This window comes from Salmo salar, chromosome 12 (genome assembly GCF_965601325.2).
Source record: "Salmo salar chromosome 12, fSalSal1, whole genome shotgun sequence".
In the NCBI taxonomy this organism is placed as follows: domain Eukaryota; kingdom Metazoa; phylum Chordata; class Actinopteri; order Salmoniformes; family Salmonidae; genus Salmo; species Salmo salar.
This window is the reverse complement of record NC_138302.1, coordinates 99,859,932-99,883,225: the sequence shown is the minus strand read 5'-3', so window position 1 is coordinate 99,883,225 and position 23,294 is coordinate 99,859,932. Positions and strand designations below refer to the sequence as shown.

Here is a 23,294-nt window from a genome sequence, read left to right as displayed (position 1 = left end):
TAATTCTCATAGATAAGCAGTACAATGGGTTATTCTCAGATAAGCGGGACAATGGGTTATTCTCATAGATAAGCAGTACAATGGGTTAATTCTCATAGATATGCGGTACAAAAGAGGCGTTAAAAACAAAAAGAAAACGATTATGAACAGATATAAAGCAAATACAAGCCAGCCAAACTGCAAGACAAATATTATAAAAACACAGTTATACATTACAATACATACACTTATAAACCTACACAAAAACACACAGTAAACAATAGGCATCTTTGTAGTTATACGATATGCTACAACCAAGTGGCCATGCTTGGGCATTGATACTGAAGGGCTGAGACACTAGACGGAGACATGCACAGAACAGATCAGATCAGAAAAGGATGGTAGGCTACTCTAGCCCAGGGCGGGTCAGGGAGGGTACCTTTCGTAAAGAGGAGCGCGCAGGGAGAGCTGGAGGGAGGTCGTTGTTCTGGTGGTGGAAAGCATCAAAATGCATGGAGAAGTGTCCTATAGGAAGAGACACACAACCAGGACAGAACAAAATGGGGTTGGTTGGAGAAGCACACAGAACTAAACCAGGGAGCGAGAAGGAGAGGTGGGAGGGAGGGAGGGAGGGAGGGAGGGAGGGAGGGAGGGAGGGAGGGAGCGAGAAGGAGAGGTGGGAGGGAGGGAGGGAGGGAGGGAGGGAGGGAGGGAGGGAGGGAGGGAGGGAGGGAGGGAGGGAGGGAGGGAGGGAGGGAGCGAGAAGGAGAGGTGGGAGAGAGAGTGAAGTAGAGAGAGAGAAAAGTAGAGAGAGAGATGGAGGGAGGGAGGGAGGGAGGGAGGGAGAGAGGGAGAAGGAGAAGTGGGAGAGAGAGATGGAGGGAGGGAGGGAGGGAGAGAGGGAGGGAGGGAGGGAGAGAGGGAGGGAGGGAGGGAGGGAGGGAGGGAGGGAGGGAGGGAGGGAGGGAGGGAGGGAGGGAGGGAGAGAGGGAGGGAGGGAGGGAGGGAGGGAGGGAGGGAGGGAGGGAGGGAGCGAGAAGGAGAGGTGGGAGAGAGAGTGAAGTAGAGAGAGAGAAAAGTAGAGAGAGAGATGGAGGGAGGGAGGGAGGGAGGGAGAGAGGGAGAAGGAGAGGTGGGAGAGAGAGATGGAGGGAGGGAGGGAGGGAGGGAGGGAGAGAGGGAGAGAGGGAGGGAGGGAGGGAGGGAGGGAGGGAGGGAGGGAGGGAGAGAGGGAGGGAGGGAGGGAGGGAGGGAGGGAGGGAGGGAGGGAGGGAGGGAGGGAGGGAGGGAGGGAGGGAGGGAGGGAGGGAGGGAGAGAGGGATGGAGGGAGGGAGGGAGGGAGGGAGCGAGAAGGAGAGGTGGGAGAGAGGGAGGGAGGGAGGGAGGGAGGGAGCGAGAAGGAGAGGTGGGAGAGAGGGAGGGAGGGAGGGAGGGAGGGAGGGAGGGAGGGAGGGAGGGAGGGAGGGAGGGAGGGAGGGAGCGAGAAGGAGAGGTGGGAGGGAGGGAGGGAGGGAGGGAGGGAGGGAGGGAGGGAGGGAGGGAGGGAGCGAGAAGGAGAGGTGGGAGGGAGAGTGAAGTAGAGAGAGAGAAAAGTAGAGAGAGAGATGGAGGGAGGGAGGGAGGGAGGGAGCGAGGGAGGGAGCGAGAAGGAGAGGTGGGAGAGAGAGTGAAGTAGAGAGAGAGAAAAGTAGAGAGAGAGATGGAGGGAGGGAGGGAGGGAGGGAGGGAGGGACGGAGAAAGAGAGAGAAGTAGAAAGAGAGATACATAGACAAAGAGAGGGGGAGCGAGAGAGATGTGGAGAAGGATAAACAGGTCTCTACACTAGGCTACATAAGTAATTCTAGTTGAAAGGCAGGTTGGGGTAGATTGGGGCGGCAGGTAGCCTAGTGGTTAGAGCGTTGGGCCAGTAACAGAAAGGTTGTTAGATTGAATACCTGACAAGGTAAAAATCTGTCGTTCTGCCCCTGAACACGGCAGTTAACCCACTGTTCCCCGGTAGGCTGTCATTGTAAATAAGACTTTGTTCTTAACTGACTTGCCTAGTAAAATAAAGGTTAAATATATATATATTTTTAAAGATGGTGTGGAGGGGGATCAGGTAAGATCAGGGGTGTGGTGGAGGGGGGTAAACACTGTGCCGTTGACATAACTTTCGATGTTGTGCATAGCATTCACACCACAGGTGTCCAACTCATTCCATGGAGGGCAGTGTGTCTGCTGGTTTGGTTATTTCCCTTCTATTTATGAGGCCTTCCATGGAATGAGTTGGGACACCTGTGGTTTACACACTAATTATGCTAGCTAATTGACTTGCTGCTCGTCATCAGTGTTTACCCACCTTTCTGAACCACTATATCCCTGGATAGGATGACACAGGACTGGCCCTTTACAACATAGAAACACAGGGACAAAGGAGAGCTACAATCACAGACAGATCACTAGTCGACGGAAGTTGAAGGATTCCTGGGGGATCTATTGGAATCAGAAGCTCCCAACAAACTTCATAAAAAATACAACAAACTGCATCAAACCATTTGATGTTGCGAATTATTTTAATGATTACTTCATTGGCAAAAGTGGGCAAACTTATGCCATCAACGAACAGTGAGCCAATCGTATTCATGCATAAAAAAACTAATAATGAAAGAAAAAGCATTGCAAAGTTAGTTTTGGAGAGGTGGAAAAAGTACTGTGTTTGACCAAATACAATGCTATTTCTCTGTATTCCAAAATTGACAGACTTCCAGCATGCTTATAGGCACTGAACATGTACCGCACTGACACAAATTACTGATGATTGGTTGAAAGAAATCGATAATAATAAGATTGAGGGAGCAGTACTGTTAGACGTCAGTGCAGCCTTTGATATTATTGACCATAACCTGTTGTTGAGAAAACAATATGTGTTATGGCTTTTCAACCTCTTCCATATAGTGGATTCAGAGCTATCTATCTAATAGAACTCAAAGGGTTTTCTTTAATGGAAGCTTCTCTAATGTCAAACGTGTGGTAAAGTGAGGTGTACCGCAGGGCGGCTCTCTAGGCCCTCTACTCTTTTCTATTTTTACCAATGACCTGCCACTGGCATTAAACAAAGCAATGTGTGTCCATGTATGCTGATGACTTAACCATATACGCATCAGTAACCACAGCTAATGAAGTCACTGAAACCCTTAACAAAGAGTTGCAGTCTGTTTTGGAATGGGTGGCCAGTAATAAACTGGTCCTGAACATCTCTAAAACTAAGAGCATTGTATTTGGTACAAATCATTCCTTAAGTTCTAGACCTCAGCTGAATCTGGTAGTGAATTGTGTGGCTGTTGAACAAGTTGAAAATACTAAATTACTTGGAGTTACCTTAGATTGTAAACTGTCATGGTCAAAACATATAGATTCAATGGTTGTAATGATGGGGAGAGGTCTGTCCGTAATAAAGAGATGCTCTGCTTTTTTGACACCACACTCCAAAAAGTCCTGCAGGCTTTAGTTTTGTCTTATCTTGATTACTGTCCAGCTATGTGGTTGAGTGCTGCAAGGAAAGACATAGTTCAGCTGTAGCTGGCCCAGAACAGAACGGCATGTCTTGCTCTTCTTCAATGTAATCAGAGGGCTGATATAAATACTATGCATGCCAGTCTCTCTTGGCTAAGAGTTGAGGAGAGACTGACTGCATCACTTATTTTTATAAGAAACATGAATATATTGAAAATCCCAAAATATTTGCATAATCAATTTACACACAGCTCTGACACACACACTTATCCCACCAGACATGCCACCAGGGGTATTTTCATAGTCCCCAAATCCAGAACAAATTCAAGAAAGAGTACAGTATTATATAGAGCTATTATTGCATGGAACTTCCTTCCATCTCATATTGCTCAAATGAACAGCAAACCTGGTTTCAAAAAACAGATAAAGCAACACCTCACACCTAACCTAAATATTTTGTGTCTATGTATTGATATGTAGGGTACGTGTGCCTTTTTAAAAATGTATGTAGTTCTGTACTTGAGCTGTTCTTGTCTATACATATTCTGTATTATGTCAGGTTTCATGTTTTGTGTGGACCCCAAGAAGAGTAGCTGCTGCTTTTGCAACAGCTAATGGGGATCCTAATAAAATGCAAATATACCAAAACTGCATCAAACTGCATGATCAACTCTGACATGGACCTGAGACTGCTGATCACAGAGGGCTGATGGTTAAACAAACACACACATGCATACATATACACGCACAGAAACAGCATCCAACCGCAAGGCGCTACAGAGGGTAGTGTGTACGGCCCAGTACATCACTGGGGCCGAGCTCCCTGCCATCCAGGACCTCTATACCAGGTGGTGTCAGAGGGAGGCCCTAAAAATTGTCAAAGATTCCAGCCACCCCAGTCATAGACTGTTCTCTCTGCTACCGCACGGCAAGCGGTACCGGAGCGCCAAGTTTGGCACCAAAAGGCTCCGTAACAGCTTCTACCCCAAAAGCCCTAAGACTGCTGAACAGTTAATCAAATGGATACCCAGAGTTTCTGCTACCTACAAGTACTTCAATCAATCAATCAATCAATCAAATCAATCAATCAATCAATCACATAACCAAACCTACATGTACGTATTACCTCAATCATCCCAACTACCTCGTACACTGACTCCTTGTATATAGCCTGTATATTGCCTCGTTATTGTTATTTTATTTTGTTACTATTTTCTTTATATCTCTTTGTAAATGTTTGTCCTTTTTAACTTCATTGTGTGAAAGGGCTCGTAAGTAACTATTTCAAGGTAAGGTCTACACTTGTTTTATTCGGCGCATGTGACCAAAACAATTTATTTGATTTTTTCAGTGGCAAGATTAGCAAATTTAGGCATGACATGCAGCAACAAACACTACACATCCAAGTATATATGACCAAATGATGAAAGACAAGCATCGTAATTTTGAATTCCATAAAGTGAAAACATTTTTGTTGTCTATCAACAAGGTCTGATAACTTGGATGGAAAATTACTGAGGAAAATAGCGGACAACATTGCAACTCCTATTTGCCATATTTTCAATTTATGCCTACTAGAAAGTGTGTGCCCTCATGCCTGGAGGGAAGCAAAAGTCATTCCGCTACCCAGGAATAGTAAAGCCCCCTTTACTGTCTCAAATAGCCGACCAATCAGCCTGTTAACAAACCTTAGTAAACCTTTGGAAAAAAATGGTGTTTTACCAGACAGAATGCTATTTTACAGTAACAAATTGAAAACAGACTTTCAGCACGCTTATAAATGACCAATGATTGGCTGAGTGAAATCGATGATAAAAATATTGTGGGGTGGCTGCTTGACTTCAGTTCAGCTTTTGGCATTATCATAGTCTGCTGCTTGAAAAACGTATGCGTTATGGCTTTCCACCACCTGCTATATTGTGGATAAAGAGTAACCTGTCTAACAGAACATAGAGGGTGTTCTTTAATGGAAGCCTCTTAAACATAACCCTGGTAGAATCAGGAATTCCCCAGGGCAGCTGTCAAGGCCCCTTACTTTTTCAATCTTTACTAACAACATGCAACAGGCAACAGGCTTTGAGTAAAGCAAGTTGTGTATGGGGATAACTCAACAGTATACACGTCAGCTACAACAGCGATTGGAATGACTGCAACACTCAACAAAGAGCTGCAGTTAGTTTCAGGTGGCAAGGAATAAGTTAGTCGTAAATATTTCTAAAACTAAAAGCATTGTATTTGGGACAAATCATTCACTAAACCCTAAACCTCAACTAAATCTTGTAATAAATCATTTGGAAATTGAGCAAGTTGAGGTGACTAAACTGCTTGGAGTAACCCTGGATTGTAAACTGTCATGGTCAAAACATATTGATACAACAGTATATAAGATGGGGAGAAGTCTGTCCATAATAAAGCACTGCTGTACCAACTTAACACTAGTTTTATCTCACCTGGACTACTGTTCAGTCGTGTGGTCAGGTGCCACAAAAAGGGACTTAGGAAAATTGCAATTGGCTCAGAACAGGGCAGCACGGCTGGCCCTTGGATGTACACAGAGAGATAACAAAATATTCATGTCAATCTCTCATGGCTCAAAGTAGAGGAGAGATTGACTTCATCACTACTTGCATTTATGAGAGGTATTGACATGTTTAACTACTAACACACAGTACAGAGACACAAGCATACCCCACAAGACATATTACAAGAGGTCTCTTCACAGTCCCCAAGTCCAGAACAGACTATGGGAGGTGCACAGTACTACATAGAGCCATGACTACATGGAACTCTATTCCACATCAAGTAACTGATGCAACAGTAGAATCAGATTTGAAAAAGAGATAAAAAAAACACCTTATTGAACAGTGGGGACTGTGAAACAAACATAGGCACAGACACATGCATACGAACACACACGCACACATGATAACATACGCACTATACACACATACACGTGGATTTAGTACTGTAGATATGTGGTAGTGGTGGAGTAGGGGCCTGAGGGAACACAGTCAGTTGCGAAATCTGTGAATGTACTGTAATGTTTTTAAAATTGTATAAACTGCCTTAATTTTGCTACACCCCAGGAAGAGTAGCTGCTGCCTTGGCAGGAACTAATGGGGATCCATAATAAATACAAATACAATCGTTCACACAAAATACCACAAGACCATATTCTCAAATATCAGCAATAACAGGAATATGGTGGTTATGTACATACAGTTGCTTGCGAAAGTATTCACCCCCTTCACATTTTTCCTATTTTGTTGCCTTACAACCTGGAATTAAAATTGTATCATTTGATTTACACAACATGCCTACCACTTTGAAGATGCTAAATATTTTTCATTGTGAAACAAACAAGAAATATGACCAAAGAAAACTGAAAACTTGAGAATGCATAACTATTCACCCCCCCAAAGTCAATACTTTGTAGACCCACCTTTTGCAGCAGTTACAGCTGCAAGTCTCTTGGGGTATGTCTCTATAAGCTTGGCACATCTAGCCACTGGGATTTTGCCCATTCTTCAAGGCAAAACTGCTCCAGCTCCTTCAAGTCTTTAAGTCATACCACAGATTCTCAATTGGATTGAGGGCTGGGCTTTGACTAGGCCATTCCAAGACATTTAAATGTTTCCCTTTAAACCACTCGAGTGTTGCTTTAGCAATATGCTTAAGGTCATCGTCTTGCTGGAAGGTGAACCTCCGTCCCAGTCTCAAATCTCTGGAAGATTGAAACAGGTTTCACTGAAGAATTTCCCTATATTTAGCGCCATCCATCATTCCTTCAATTCTGACCAGTTTCCCAGGCCCTGCCAATGAAAAACATCCCCACAGCATGATGCTGCCACCACCATGCTTCACTGTGGGGATGGTGTTCTCGGGGGTGATGAGAGGTGTTGGGTTTGCGCCAGACATACAGTTTTCCTTGACGGCCAAAAAGCTCAATTAGTCTCATCTGACCAGAGTACCTTCTTTCATATGTTTGGGGAATCTCCCACATGCCTTTTGGCGAACACCAAACATGTTTGCTTATGTTTTTCTTTAAGCAATGGCTTTTTTCTGGACACTCTTCCGTAATGCTCAGCTCTGTGGAGTGTAGAGCTTAAAGTGGTCCTATGGACAGATACTCCAATCTCCGCTGTGGAGCTTGCAGAGCTAATTATGTGACTTCTGAAGGTAATTGATTGCACCAGATCTTATTTAGGGGCTTCATAGCAAATAGGTTGAATACATATGCACGCACCACTTCTCTGTTTTTATTTTTTTGAATAATTTGAAACAAGTAATTTTTTTCATTTCATTTCACCAATTTGGACTATTTTGTGTAAGTCCATTACATGAAATCCAAATAAAAATCAATTTAAACTTACAGGTTGTAAAGCAACAACATAGGGAAAAATGTACTGTTAGGTGACCTAAACTGCTTAACACCCCGGCCATCCTGCAATCTAAGCTAGATGCCCTCAATATCACACAAATTATCAAGGAACCAACCAGGTAGAACCCTAAAACCGTAAACACGGGCACCCTCATAGATATCATCCTGATCAACCTGACCTCTAAATACACCTCTGCTGTCTTCAACCAGGATCTCAGCGATCACTGCCTCATTGCCTGCGTCCGTAATGGGTCCGAGGTCAAACGACCACCCCTCATCACTGTCAAACGCTCCCTAAAACACTTCTGCGAGCAGGCCTTTCTAATCGACCTGGCCCGGGTATCCTTGAAGGATATTGACCTCATCCCGTCAGTAGAGGATGCCTGGTTATTCTTTAAAAATGCTTTCCTCACCATCTTAAATAAGAATGCCCCTTTAAAAAAATATAGAACTAAGAACAGATATAGCCCTTGGTTCACTCCAGCCCTTGACCAGCACAAAAACATCCTGTGGCGTACTGCATTAGCATCGAATAACCCCCGCGATATGCACATTTTCAGGGAAGTTAGGAACCAATATACACAGTCAGTTAGGAAAGCAAAAGCTAGCTTTTTCAAACAGAAATTTGCATCCTATAGCACAAACTCCAAAAAGTTCTGGGACACTGTAAAGTCCATGAAGAATAAGAGCATCTCCTCCCAGCTGCCCACTGAGGCTAGGTAACACTGTCACCACTGATAAATCTACGATAATCGAGAATTTCAATAAGAATTTTTCTAAGGCTGGCCATGCTTTCCACCTGGCTACCCCTACCCCGGCCAACAGCTGTGCACCCCGCACAGCAACTTGCCCAAGCCCCCCCGCTTCTCCTTCACCCAAATCCAGATAGCTGATGTTCTGAAAGAGCTGCACAATCTGGACCCCTACAAATCAGCTGGGCTAGACAATCTGGACCCTCTCAAAAATTATCCGCTGAAATTGTTGCAACCCCTATTACTAGCCTGTTCAACCTCTTTCGTATCGTCTGAGATCCCTAAAGAATGGAAAGCTGCCACGGTCATCCACCTCTTCAAAGGGGGAGACACTCTAGACCCAAACTGTTACAGACCTATATCTATCCTGCCCTGCCTTTCTAAAGTCTTCAAAAGCCAAGTTAACAAACAGATCACCGACCATTTCGAATCCCACCATACCTTCTCCGCTATGCAATCTGGTTTCCGAGCTGGTCATGGGTGCACCTCAGCCACGCTCAAGGTCCTAAACGATATCATAACCGCCATCGATAAAAGACAGTACTGTGCAGCCTTCTTCATCGACCCGGCCAAGGCTTTCGACTCTGTCAATCACCACATTCTTATTGGCAGACTCAATAGCCTTGGTTTCTCAAATGACTGCCTCGCCTGGTTCACCAACTGCTTCTCAGATAGAGTTCAGTGTGTCAAATCGGATGGCCTGTTGTCCGGAGCTCTGGCAGTTTCTATGGGGGTGCCACAGGGTTCAATTCTCAGGCCAACTCTTTTCTCTGTATATATCAATGATGTCGCTCCTGCTGCTGGTGATTCTCTGATCCACCTCTATGCAGACAACACCATTCTGTATACCTCTGGCCCTTCTTTGGACACTGTGTTAACAAACCTCCAGACGAGCTTCAACGCCATACAGCACTCCTTCCGTGGCCTCCAACTGCTCTTAAATGCAAGTAGAACTAAATGCATGCTCTTCAACCGATCGCTGCCCGCACCTGCCCGCCTGACAATACTCTGGACGGTTCTGACTTAGAATACGTGGACAACTACAAATACCTGGGTGTCTGGTTAGACTGTAAACTCTCCTTCCAGACTCACATTAAGCATCTCCAATACAAAATTAAATCTCGAATCGGCTTCCTATTTCGCAACAAAGCCTCCTTCACTTATGCTGCTAAACATACCCTCGTAAAACTGACTATCCTACTGATCCTTGACTTCGGCAATGTCATTTACAAAATAGCCTCCAACACTCTACTCAGCAAAATGGATGCAGTCTATCACAGTGCCATCCGCTGTGTCACCGAAGCCCCATGTACTACTGACCAATGCTGGCTGGCCCTCGCTTCATATTCGTCACCAAACCCACTGGCTCTAGGTCATCTATAAGTCTTTGCTAGGTAAAGCCCCACCTTAGCTCACTGGTCACCATAGCAACACCCACCCATAGCACACGCTCCAGCAGGTATATTTCACTGGTCATCCCCAAAGCCAACTCCTCTTTTGGCCGCCTTTCCTTCCAGTTCTCTGCTGCCAATGACTAGAAAGAATTGCAAAAATCACTGAAGCTGGAGACCCATGTCTCCCTCACTAACTTTAAGCATCAGCTGTCAGAGCAGCTTACCGATCATTGCATCTGTACATAGCCCATCTGTAAATAGCCCATCCAACTACCTCATCCCCATATTGTTATTTATTTTTGCTCTTTTGCGCCCCAGTATCTCTACTTGCACATCCACATCTGCACACCTGTCACTCCAGTGTTAATGCTAAATTGTAATTTTTTCGCCTCGTTGGCCTATTTATTGCCTTACCTCCCTACTCTTCTACATTTGAAACACACTGTACATAGATTTTTATATTGTTTATGTGTAACTCTGTGGTTGTTTTTGTCGCACTGCTTTGCTTTATCTTGGCCAGGTCGCAGTTGTAAATGAGAACTTGTTCTTAACTGGCCTAAATGGTTAAATAAAGGTGTAATAAATGTACAAAAATTTACGCCAAAGGGGATGAATACTTTTGCAAGGCATTGTAGGTGGTCTTGAATAAAGCCATTAAAGAAGCTGGGAGCAGCATATGCTTTGTGCTAGCTTTCTTTCTTGATTGTTTTAACTAGCAGAAAATGTTTAGTTTGGAGTGTGGCACTCAATGTCTAGATGGTCTTACCATGAGGAAGGCTACGAGGCGGGACTGGGGGGGCCAACACACTCCCAACGTGGGCGGACAGGAATGGCAACGCCTCTCTAGTACCACTGTCCAGACTCCAGGAGCTGGGGGTGGTCAGGACTGTAGAGGAGAGACAGATAATATTACAACTTCACTCTACTGTCCACCCTAACCCTGAGCTGCTGAGGATGGTTGGGACGGCAGTAATCTCTAGTGGACAGACACAGATAACATAACTGATATCGAAGCGTCTGTCAACAGACTGTGGGATAACATAACTGATATCGTAACTGTGGGATAATATAACTGATATCGTAACTGTGGGATAACATAACTGATATCGAAGCGTCTGTCAACAGACTGTGGGATAACATAATTGATATCGTAACTGTGGGATAATATAACTGATATCGTAACTGTGGGATAACATAACTGATATCGTAGTTGTGGGATAACATAACTGATATCGTAGTTGTGGGATAACATAACTGATATCGTAGTTGTGGGATAACATAACTGATATCGTAGTTGTGGGATAACATAACTGATATCGTAACTGTGGGATAATATAACTGATATCGTAACTGTGGGATAACATAACTGATATCGTAACTGTGGGATAATATAACTGATATCGTAGTTGTGGGATAACATAACTGATATCGTAACTGTGGGATAACATAACTGATATCGTAGTTGTGGGATAACATAACTGATATCGTAGTTGTGGGATAACATAACTGATATCGTAGTTGTGGGATAACATAACTGATATCGTAACTGTGGGATAACATAACTGATATCGTAGTTGTGGGATAACATAACTGATATCGTAACGTCTGTCAACAGACTGTGGGATGCGCCGACTAATGAGGAACTTTGTTTCCGGTGCACAGATCATTTGGACAAATCATGAATCGTGTTCGCATATTGCGAATTTCAGAAGTGGAGGGGACATTTGGCACATAGACTTTCCCCTAACTTGAAAAACAAAAGCCAGGTGGAGCTACAGCCCTGCTTCCACTTCCTGTTTGTTTTCTAACACGTCCCCCCCCCCCCAGAACTTAATCATCTAATTAATTAACTCTGAATCATCATTAATCATCAGCATCTGATGCAATATTTTAGTTCTGTGTTTATCCGAGATTAGGACTGCAGTGGAGAGACAGGTAATATTTACACAATAACATCATTACAATAAAAAAAAATAAAAAAAATAACCATAAAAAATCTTCATCATCGTCATCATTAAAATCAACATTATTATCATCCTTTTGTTAATATTGAAGGCATTTACAGCGATGTTAGTAATATTAATGTATAAAAACTAAAGAGAGTCGCACTCTCTATATATAAACTCCCAGTAATTACGAAATTAATAAATTACTGGGAGTTTATATATATATATATATATATATATATATATATATATATATATATATATAGGGTGTGAGACTCTATTTTTATAGGTTAAAGTTTATTCGCCATTACTCAGCCAGCTCATGTTTTTTTATATATTAATGTAGCCAATGTTCTGTAATGGTGGCGTTAGTAACGTCTTTGATTATTCTTTTCTTTTTTAGGGGGTTAATATGTATCATTAATGTTGTTTATGTTGACTTACAGGGTTGACCAATAACACACCAGTACCACACATAGATGAAGGAGAGAAATGTACAAGAGTTGGTCATCACCTTCGATAAACTCTGTTCAAGAGTTGGTCATCACCTTCGATAAACTCTGTTCAAGAGTTGGTCATCACCTTCGATAAACTCTGTTCAAGAGTTGGTCATCACCTTCGATAAACTCTGTTCAAGAGTTGGTCATCACCTTCGATAAACTCTGTTCAAGAGTTGGTCATCACCTTCGATAAACTCTGTTCAAGAGTTGGTCATCACCTTCTATAAACTCTGTTCAAGAGTTGGTCATCACCTTCGATAAACTCTGTTCAAGAGTTGGTCATCACCTTCGATAAACTCTGTTCAAGAGTTGGTCATCACCTTCTATAAACTCTGTTCAAGAGTTGGTCATCACCTTCTATAAACTCTGTTCAAGAGTTGGTCATCACCTTCGATAAACTCTGTTCAAGAGTTGGTCATCACCTTCTATAAACTCTGTTCAAGAGTTGGTCATCACCTTCTATAAACTCTGTTCAAGAGTTGGTCATCACCTTCGATAAACTCTGTTCAAGAGTTGGTCATCACCTTCTATAAACTCTGTTCAAGAGTTGGTCATCACCTTCTATAAACTCTGTTCAAGAGTTGGTCATCACCTTCGATAAACTCTGTTCAAGAGTTGGTCATCACCTTCTATAAACTCTGTTCAAGAGTTGGTCATCACCTTCTATAAACTCTGTTCAAGAGTTGGTCATCACCTTCTATAAACTCTGTTCAAGAGTTGGTCATCACCTTCTATAAACTCTGTTCAAGAGTTGGTCATCACCTTCTATAAACTCTGTTCAAGAGTTGGTCATCACCTTCTATAAACTCTGTTCAAGAGTTGGTCATCACCTTCTATAAACTCTGTTCAAGAGTTGGTCATCACCTTCGATAAACTCTGTTCAAGAGTTGGTTATCACCTTCTATAAACTCTGAATAACAGTTGGTCATCACCTTCTATAAACTCTGAGGCTTACAAAGGGCTTTAGTCATAGCAACAAGTTAGTGCCGACTGGGCTGTTCTCTACAAAATGATCCACAGTGGGATATCTACAGGCTGAAGATACTGTGGATGAAACCATCTGAATTATTAGGAGATTCTGTGAACTGCCTTGTACCCACTGACTGAATCAACAGATAAAGCAGACCCATGAACACACAGACTGGCAGAAGAGATGGAAGGTGTGTGATGAAGTATTACAGCAGACTGACAGAATGTCTGCACTCGTGAATTTATACAGATAGCTTTTAGTCAACGCAGCAACAACACTACTTACAGACTATCATCAGAAGTAGGCAGCGATTTCCCTTTTTTATATATATAGGACAAGTACTGTAACTCTAACGCAACAGACTCAAGGTCAGACTGAAGGGCAATAAGCTGAGGACAGGCAGGACAACAGTACCTTTCTCTGCTACGGACAGGTTAGGGTCGCTACAGGGCTTGCATGGACCAATCACCTGGTGGAACAACGCTCGCTGGAAGTTAGTTGGCTGGAGACACAGAAAGGACACAACAACCAATGAATCAGTGAACCAAATCAAAAGGTATTTTTATAAAGCCTTTTTTTTTTTTACATCAGCAGTTGTCACAAAGTGTTTTTTTTCTTTTTTACAATAATCTGGCCTAAAAAAAAAGCAAGCAGGAACAGGAAGAACATATGGAGAGGTACCAGACCCAGAGGTGAGGGTCATCCTACTCTGGCTGTACCAGGAAGTACTTCATTACGTTCCAATAAGAAGATCTATAGAGATAGTGATTGAAGCAGAGTAGAAGTACTGACCTAGGATCTGCCCATATAATCATATTGATTATGATCTAAAAAAAAAAAAAAGGGGGGAAACTGACCCTAGATCAGCACCAATACTGTGAGATTCTTTGTGGATAGAGATTGAAGAGGAGCGGAGTAGCGTGGGCCAAGCCAACAGTAGCTGTCCCTGTACCTGTACCTGTACCTGTAGCTGTACCTGTAGCTGTAGCTGTAGCTGTACCTGTACCTGTACCTGTAGCTGTAGCTGTACCTGTAGCTGTACCTGTACCTGTAGCTGTACCTGTAGCTGTAGCTGTAGCTGTACCTGTACCTGTACCTGTAGCTGTACCTGTACCTGTAGCTGTAGCTGTACCTGTACCTGTACCTGTAGCTGTAGCTGTACCTGTAGCTGTACCTGTCCGTTCTCAGTGATGTTGGGGTACATGGCAGAACTGGGTCTCTCACGGTGCAGAGGCAGCAGCATCAACATCTCACGGTTGTGTCTGTATTTTTCTGGCAGCGACGGGGAGCCTACCACAGAGGGCAGAGGACACAGAGAGGAACAGAGCATCAAAACTAGACAGAGATACTGAGAGGAGACAGGACAGAGAGGAACAGAGCATCAAAACTAGACAGAGATACTGAGAGGATACAGGACAGAGAGGAACAGAGCATGACAACTAGACAGAGATACTGAGAGGAGACAGGACAGAGAGGAACAGAGCATCACAACTAGACAGAGATACTGAGAGGAGACAGAGAGGAACAGAGCATCACAACTAGACAGAGATACTGAGAGGAGACAGAGAGGAACAGAGCATCACAACTAGACAGAGATACTGAGAGGAGACAGAGAGGAACAGAGCATCACAACTAGACAGAGATACTGAGAGGAGACAGAGAGGGACAGAGCATCAAAACTAGACAGAGATACTGAGAGGAGACAGAGAGGAACAGAGCATCACAACTAGACAGAGATACTGAGAGGAGACAGAGAGGAACAGAGCATCAGAACTAGACAGAGATACTGAGAGGATACAGGACAGAGAGGAACAGAGCATCACAACTAGACAGAGATACTGAGAGGAGACAGGACAGAGAGGAACAGAGCATCACAACTAGACATGCAAAGTAGGGGTTTGAACCCATTGCTAGTAAAATGTGACTACAGTAGACAACCTACCTCTGATACTGGTGGGGTCAGAGTTCATCATCTGGGAGGGGGCTGAGTGGGTAGAGCTCAGACTGGAGGACGAAGGACTGGGCTGAGACAAGAAAGAGAAAATATACTTACAGTAAAATGAGCCAGAAACCAGATTATTTACAGTAAATGAGCCATAAACTAGATTATTTACAGTAGAATGAGCCATGAACCAGATTATTTACAGTAAATGAGCCATAAACCAGATTATTTACAGTAAATGAGCCATAAACTAGATTATTTACAGTAAATGAGCCATAAACTAGATTATTTACAGTAAATGAGCCATAAACTAGATTATTTACAGTAAATGAGCCATAAACCAGATGATTTACAGTAAATGAGCCATCAACCAGATGATTTACAGTAAATGAGCCATCAACCAGATTATTTACAGTAAATGAGCCATCAACCAGATTATTTACAGTAAATGAGCCATAAACTAATTATTTACAGTAAATGAGCCATAAACTAGATTAATTACAGTAAATGAGCCATCAACCAGATTATTTACAGTAAATGAGCCATCAACCAGATTATTTACAGTAAATGAGCCATAAACCAGATTATTTACAGTAAATGAGCCAGAAACTAGATTACTTACAGTAAATGAGCCAGAAACCAAATTATTTACTTCCTTCCAGAAATAATCTCCTGACTGTTAAGTAGAAGTAAAGGACCTCATCCAACCGATGCAGAGTCATTGTGGTTTTAGCAACTTTATCAGCTTCACCTGTAGTTATTTAGGGCCATACACTTTCTGTGTTCCCCATGCGGCTCTAAATTAGCATCTGGCCCTTACTTAGCAGCTAGTTAACTGTATTTCATTGGGCGCCCACTTCTGTGGGAATAAGAATTACAACAGAAAATAACTTTATTATCCATCTTGCGAAGGAGCTTGGTCAGAGATGGGGGGGGCTCAACATGGCTGAGTCCTCTCTGTGGGTACAGTGGGTTCAATGGGTACAGCGGGTTCAATGGGTACAGTGGGTACAGTTAGGTGGGTACAGTTAGGTGGGTACAGTGAGGTGGGTATAGTGGGTACAGTACATTTAGGTGGGTACAGCGGGTACAGTACAGTGAGGTGGGTACAACGAGTACAGTACAGTGAGGTGGGTACAACGAGTACAGTACAGTGAGGTGGGTACAGCGGGTACAGTACAGTGAGGTGGGTACAGCGGGTACAGTACAGTGAGGTGGGAACAGCGGGTACAGTACAGTGAGGTGGGAACAGCGGGTACAGTACAGTGAGGTGGGTACAACGGGTACAGTACAGTGAGGTGGGTACAGCGGGTACGGTACAGTGAGGTGGGAACAGTACAGTGAGTTGGGTAGAGTGGGTACAGTACAGTTAGGTGGGTACAGCAGGTACGGTACAGTGAGGTGGGTACAGTACAGTTAGGTGGGTACAGCGGGTACATTACAGTGAGGTGGGTACAACGGGTACAGTACAGTGAGGTGGGAACAGTACAGTGAGGTGGGTACAGCGGGTACAGTACAGTGGGTACAGTGAGGTGGGTACAGTACAGTGAGTTGGGTACAGTGAATTCAGTGGGTACAGTGAGGTGGGTACAGCGTGTACAGTACAGTTAGGTGGGTACAGCGGGTACAGTACAGTGAGATGGGTACAACGGGTACGGTACAGTGAGGTGCGAACAGTACAGTGAGGTGGGTACAGCGGGTACGGTACAGTGAGGTGGGTACAGTACAGTTAGGTGGGTACAGCGGGTACAGTACATTGAGATGGGTACAACGTGTACTGCTGGTGCTGCCCTGGCGTGGAGACAGACCTGCATACGGTAGATGTCCTCCACCATGCTGTCCGTCAGGATCACCAGGTTACCCGTCTCGCTGGAGGTGTGAGAGGACAGTGAGGAGGACGATTGGCGGATAGACCCCAGCAGATTCAGTGGACTGGGGGGGAGAGAGAGAGGGGGGGGGGGGTTGAGGGAGAACAGAGAGGGAGGGTTGTGGAGGGGGGGGGTGAGGGGTGAAGGGGCGGTGGAGAGGGAAGGTTGGGGAGGGGTGGGAGGGAGGGAAGGAAGGTTGGGGAGGGGTGGGGGTATGAGGGAAGAGAGAGAAAGAGTGAATGAATGATTGCTATAGGTGGGGGTGTAGTGAGACATTGGTCAGGCAGAGAGAGCGAGAGATTGTGAGCAAAGAGATCGTGAGAGAGAGAGATCGTGAGAGAGAGAGATCGTGAGAGATAGAGAGAGTGAGAGAGAGATCGTGAGAGAGATCGTGAGAGAGAGATTGTGAGAGAGAGAGAGTGAGAGATAGAGAGTGAGAGATAGAGAGTGAGAGATAGAGAGAGTGAGAGATAGACAGAGTGAGAGATAGACAGAGTGAGAGATAGACAGTGAGAGATAGAGATTGTGAGAGAGATAGAGAGAGTGAGAGAGATAGAGAGAGTGAGAGAGTGAGAGAGAGAGAGATCGTGAGAGAGAGATATCGTGAGAGAGAGAGAGAGAGTGAGAGAGAGAGAGAGAGAGAGAGAGTGAGAGAGAGTGAGAGAGAGTGAGAGAGAGTGAGAGATAGAGATCGTGAGAGAGAGACATCGTGAGAGAGAGAGATCGTGTGAGAGAGAGATCGTGTGAGAGAGAGATCGTGAGAGAGAGAGATCGTGAGAGAGAGAGATCGTGAGAGATCGTGAGAGAGAGAGAGAGAGATCGTGAGAGATCGTGAGAGAGAGAGATCGTGAGAGAGAGAGAGATCGTGATAGAGAGATAGAGAGATAGAGATTGTGAGAGATAGAGATCGTGAGAGAGAGATAGAGTGAGAGATAGAGAGAGTGAGAGATAGAGAGAGTGAGAGATAGAAAGAGTGACTGAGGAGTGAAGGACACTTGAAACAGGAAAGGAGAGCCACACAGTCTAGGAGCTCAGATGCAGTGAAGGACGAACCACAATCCCACTGGGCAAAAACTGCTTGAATCAATATCGCGTCATTTCAACAACTACAAATAAAAAATCTATCTGGAACACTGATAGAATCTCTCTTTTTATTTATTCACCCAACTGTTAAACTATATTAACATGGTGAAATGTTCTGTTAATTTCACGTTAATTGACAACTCAACCAAATGTCAATCAAAACTCGACGTTTAACTGATGTCTGTGCCCAGTGGGATGCGTGTTGGGTTTGTGCCGTGACTCGTGAGAGCACTGAAATCACCAGTGAGGGGTTGAGGCCAGGAGGGGCTGTGGTAGAGGAAGGGGATTGTGTGCATGCCTGTGTGTGTGTGTGTGACCACATCTCTGTGTGTGTGTGTGACCACATCTCTAAGTGTGTGTGTGTGTGTGTGTGTGTGTGTGTGTGTGTGTGTGTGTGTGTGTGTGTGTGTGTGTGTGTGTGTGTGTGTGTGTGTGTGTGTGTGTGTGTGTGACCATATCTGTGTGTGTGTGCCTCACCTGTGCCTGTGAATGAGTTTGAAGCTGTCGGGGCTCATGGGGCCGTGCGTAGCCAGGATGTCGGGGCTCATGGGGCCGTGCGTAGCCAGGATGCCTCTAGGGGTGCTGGCCCCAGAACAGGCAGCACTCAGCTTGTCCAGTCCCGGCAGACCCTGTAGAGAGAGAAAGCACTAAATAAACTCAGCAACAAAAAAAGAAACGTCCCTTTTTCAGGACCCTGTCTTTCAAAGATAATTCGTAAAAATCCAAGTAACTTCACAGATCTTCATTGTAAAGGGTTTAAACACTGTTTCCCATGCTTGTTCAATGAACCATAAACAATTAATGAACATGCACCTGTGGAACGGTCGTTAAGATACTAACAGCTTACAGACGGTAGGCAATTAAGGTCACAGTTATGAAAACTTAGGACACTTAAGAGGCCTTTCTACTGACTCTGAAAAACACCAAAAGAAAGATGCCCAGGGTCCCTGATCATCTGCGTGAACGTGCCTTAGGCATGCTGCAAGGAGGCATGAGGACTGCAGATGTGGCCAGGGCAATAAATTGCAATGTCCGTACTGTGAGATGCTTATGACAGCGCTACAGGCAGACAGGATGGACAGCTGATCGTCCTCGCAGTGGCAGACCACGTGAAACAACACCTGCACAGGATCGGTCCATCCGAACATCACACCTGCGGGACAGGTACAGGATGGCAACAACAACTGCCCGAGTTACACCAGGAACGCACAATCCCTCCATCAGTGCTCAGACTGTCTGCAATAGGCTGAGAGGCTGGACTGAGGGCTTGTAGGCCTGTTGTAAGGTAGGTCTTCACCAGACTTCACCGGCAACAACATCACCTATGGGCACAAACCCACCGTTGCTGGACCAGACACGACTGGCAAAAAGTGCTCTTCACTGATGAGTCGCGGTTTTGTCTCACCAGGGTTGATGGTCGGATTCGCGCTTATCGTCAAAGGAATGAGCGTTACACCGAGGCCTGTACTCTGGAGCGGGATCGATTTGGAGGTGGAGGGTCCGTCATGGTCTGTGGCGGTGTGTCACAGCATCATCGGACTGAGCTTCTTGTCATTGCAGGCAATCTCAACGCTGTGCGTTACAGGAAAGACATCCTCCTCCCTCATGTGGTACCCTTCCTGCAGGCTCATCCTGACATGACCCTCCAGCATGACAATGCCACCAGCCATACTGCTCGTTCTGTGTGTGATTTCCGGCAAGACAGGAATGTCAGTGTTCTGCCATGGCCAGCGAAGAGCCCGGATCTCAATACCATTGAGCACATCTGGGACCTGTTGGATTGGAGGGTGAGGGCTAGGGCCATTCCCCCCAGAAATGTCTGGGAACTTGCAGGTACCTTGGTGGAAGAGTGGGGTAACATCTCACAGCAAGAACTGGCAAATCTGGTGCAGTCCATGAGGAGGAGATGCACTGCAGTACTTAATGCAGCTGGTGGCCACACCAGATACTGACTGATACTTTTGATTTTGACCCCCCCTTTGTTCAGGGACACATTATTCAATTTCTGTTAGTCACATGTCTGTGAAACTTGTCTAGATGTAGAAAGTGGAGTTGACCCTAGTCTAGATGTAGAACGTGGAGTTGTCTAGATGTAGAAAGTGGAGTTGTCCAGCTGTAGAAAGTGGAGTTGTCTAGATGTAGAAAGTGGAGTTGACTAGATGTAGAAAGTGGAGTTGACCCTAGTCTAGATGTAGAAAGTGGAGTTGACCCTAGTCTAGATGTAGGAAGTGGGGTTGACCCTAGTCTAGATGTAGAAAGTGGAGTTGTCTAGATGTAGAAAGTGGAATTGACCCTAGTCTAGATGTAGAAATTGGAGTTGACCCTAGTCTAGATGTAGAAAGTGGAGTTGTCTAGATGTAGAAAGTGGAGTTGACCCTAGTCTAGATGTAGAAAGTGGGGTTGACCCTAGTCTAGATGTAGAAATTGGAGTTGACCATAGTCTAGATGTAGAAAGTGGAGTTGTCTAGATGTAGAAAGTGGAGTTGACCCTAGTCTAGATGTAGAAAGTGGAGTTGACCCTAGTCTAGATGTAGAAAGTGGAGTTGACCCTAGTCTAGATGTAGAAAGTGGAGTTGACCCTAGTCTAGATGTAGAAAGTGTCCGTCTGGCTACCTGTACTGAATGATTTCTGAGCCTGTTGTACAGTCAGCAATAACCGGGTCACAGAATAGGACTGCCGGTTCCTAAATCACTTGTCAGCTCCCTCCATCCGGCAAGTAGTACGGAAAACACTCTCTGGAGAATGTGTCTGATTGAATAGCTAACTAAGTTACTTCTAGAACCAACTGCACCAGACAGAAGTGGATAAGGCTCAAAGGACACATCTTGAGACTGCTGAAAAAGCCACTCACATAGAGACTGCTGAAAAAGTCACGTACATTAGAGAATGCTGAAAAAGTCACTCACATAGAGACTGCTCCTCATCATCTGGAACTGATCTATCAGCTTCTTGTGCAGGGGACGCATTTCAGGGTGCACCAGCTTGTCATGGACCGCAAGCCCCACCCCCAGGATGTAAACCTACAACAGGAGACAGCAACAGTTTGTTGAGTTTCAGTTTATTGCCACATTTGAATTTGATCTCAACATTAAGATACAAACATACCTGTTCTTGCATGAGGTCTTTGAGGGCAGTGATCTTCTCTGTGTCTTCTGGGTGGCTGCTGATGTACTCCTTATCAAAGAAGGCCTGGTTGAGGGAGAGACAGACAGACATACGGGATGTGAGGGGGGACGGTATATCAAAGGAAATCCCCCAAAAAGTATATTCTAAAACAAGCAAGAGTTTTGTGTTCCTCAGAGACTCCAGCCCCTGTCAACCAAGGCATGCCTCAAGGTTCAGTCCTGGGACCCCTGCCGTTCATCCACCCCAGCCCATGTCAAGCAAGGCATGCCTCAAGGTTCAGTCCTGGGACCCCTGCCGTTCATCCACCCCAGCCCCTGTCAAGCAAGGCATGCCTCAAGGTTCAGTCCTGGGACCCCTGCTATTCATCATCTACATGCTTCCCCTCCACTCTTCAGGTTTAGGACAAAATGTGTCTGCATTTGAAAAGACAGAGTTTTTTTATTGGACAAATTCAGTTATGTTTATCCCGGTTTCATTCCAATTGTTTCCTTTTAAGAATTTTCTTTCAACCCGAATCGGCGTAATGAATACACCCCTGATCACACGCACACACAGTTCACTTTCATAGAAGCCTCATACAAACAGCATTATCACTTTCATAGAAGCCACATAAAAAAAAAGCATGATCCCTTGTTCGTTGTATTCCTTCTCACATCTGCACGATGTCCTCGTACCTTTTCCCTTTGCTTGTGGACTTCAGTGCACAACACATCAGCGGTCTGTGACCAGACGAATAAACCTTTCCAAGCCAAACCTTCATATCATAACCGCTAACTGCTACACACAGCCTACATCATTGTCATCATATTAACATCATAGTGAACATAGCTTCTAGAACTAATACATTAGTAAACCCGCTACAATCATGCAGTACAGTGTACAGTCAGCAGCAAGCAGTTAAGCAGTTACACCGACGGGCCCCAGTGGCAATAAATTAATAAAACCAAACTTGGAAGAGTTCCAGTGTTGGATAGCCATAGCCAGCTAGCTAACATAGCATCCCTCTCGGTTTGTGCTGGGTGTTTGAGTAGGCTAAACTAGCTAGCAGCAAGTGAAAGGGAAAGTTCAAAAATACAACCAAATATAGATCCCTCTCTCCTCCTTAATTTTGGAAGAAATTCATTTGTTCAAAACTGTTCAACTATTTTCTTTCTCTCTCTTTGAGTCAGCTACTCACCATATTTTATGCACTGCAGTGCTCGCTAGCTGTAGCTTATGCTTTCAGTACTAGATTCATTCTCTGATCCTTTGATTGGGTGGACAACATGTCAGTTCATTCTGCAAGAGCTCTGAGAGGTTGGAAGATGTCCTCTGGAAGTTGTCATAATTACTGTGTATGTCTATGGAAGGGGGTGAGAACCGTGAGCCTCCTAGGTTTTGTATTGAAGTCAATGTACACAGAGGAGGACGGAAGCCTGCTGTCCTCCGGCTACACCATGGTGCTACCCTACAGAGTGCTGTTGAGGCTACTGTAGACCTTCATTGCCAAACAATGTGGTTTAATAAATTATTTGGTGAGGTGAATATATTTAGTAAAGTTTTATCTAAAAAGGTAACATTTTGAAATATTTGAGTATTTTTATGAAATTCACTCTTCTGAGGACTCTCCCCTGGTTCTATGGTGGCACCTACCTCCTGGTATCTAGCGATGCCCCCGTTGACGGCAGCGTCAATGACCCCATTGAGACACATGGACAGCAGGTTGATGTTGCCATGGAGCTGCTTGTGTTGGTACTGGCTGATCAGGGTCCGCAGCTCATGGTTCTTGTTCTCCACCACGTAGATGGCATTCTCCAGAGGACTCACCTCCACCTGGACAACACACACAACAGAAGTACTGTAACAGGACCTGAGGAGG

The 23,294-nt window shown here is 44.7% G+C and overlaps 1 protein-coding gene across 6 annotated transcripts in view; it reads right to left on the bottom strand.

Moving 5' to 3' along the window:
* Window positions 1-23,294, bottom strand: part of LOC106566212 (dedicator of cytokinesis protein 3) — a 401,791-nt gene that overhangs the window by 7,068 nt on the left and 371,429 nt on the right. For 4 of the 6 annotated variants that reach the window (XM_082959510.1, XM_082959512.1, XM_082959513.1 and 1 more), the window contains 10 exons: window positions 23,069-23,248; window positions 21,416-21,499; window positions 21,217-21,330; window positions 18,787-18,938; window positions 17,167-17,290; window positions 15,359-15,440; window positions 14,579-14,706; window positions 13,831-13,918; window positions 10,767-10,886; window positions 419-504 (listed from right to left, as the gene is read on the bottom strand). In XM_082959510.1, coding sequence (XP_082815636.1) covers window positions 419-504; window positions 10,767-10,886; window positions 13,831-13,918; window positions 14,579-14,706; window positions 15,359-15,440; window positions 17,167-17,290; window positions 18,787-18,938; window positions 21,217-21,330; window positions 21,416-21,499; window positions 23,069-23,248 — 1,158 coding nt within the window. The remainder of the gene's footprint in view (window positions 1-418; window positions 505-10,766; window positions 10,887-13,830; window positions 13,919-14,578; window positions 14,707-15,358; window positions 15,441-17,166; window positions 17,291-18,786; window positions 18,939-21,216; window positions 21,331-21,415; window positions 21,500-23,068; window positions 23,249-23,294) is intronic. The other 2 variants (XM_045691962.2, XM_082959511.1) reach the window with 1 other exon arrangement.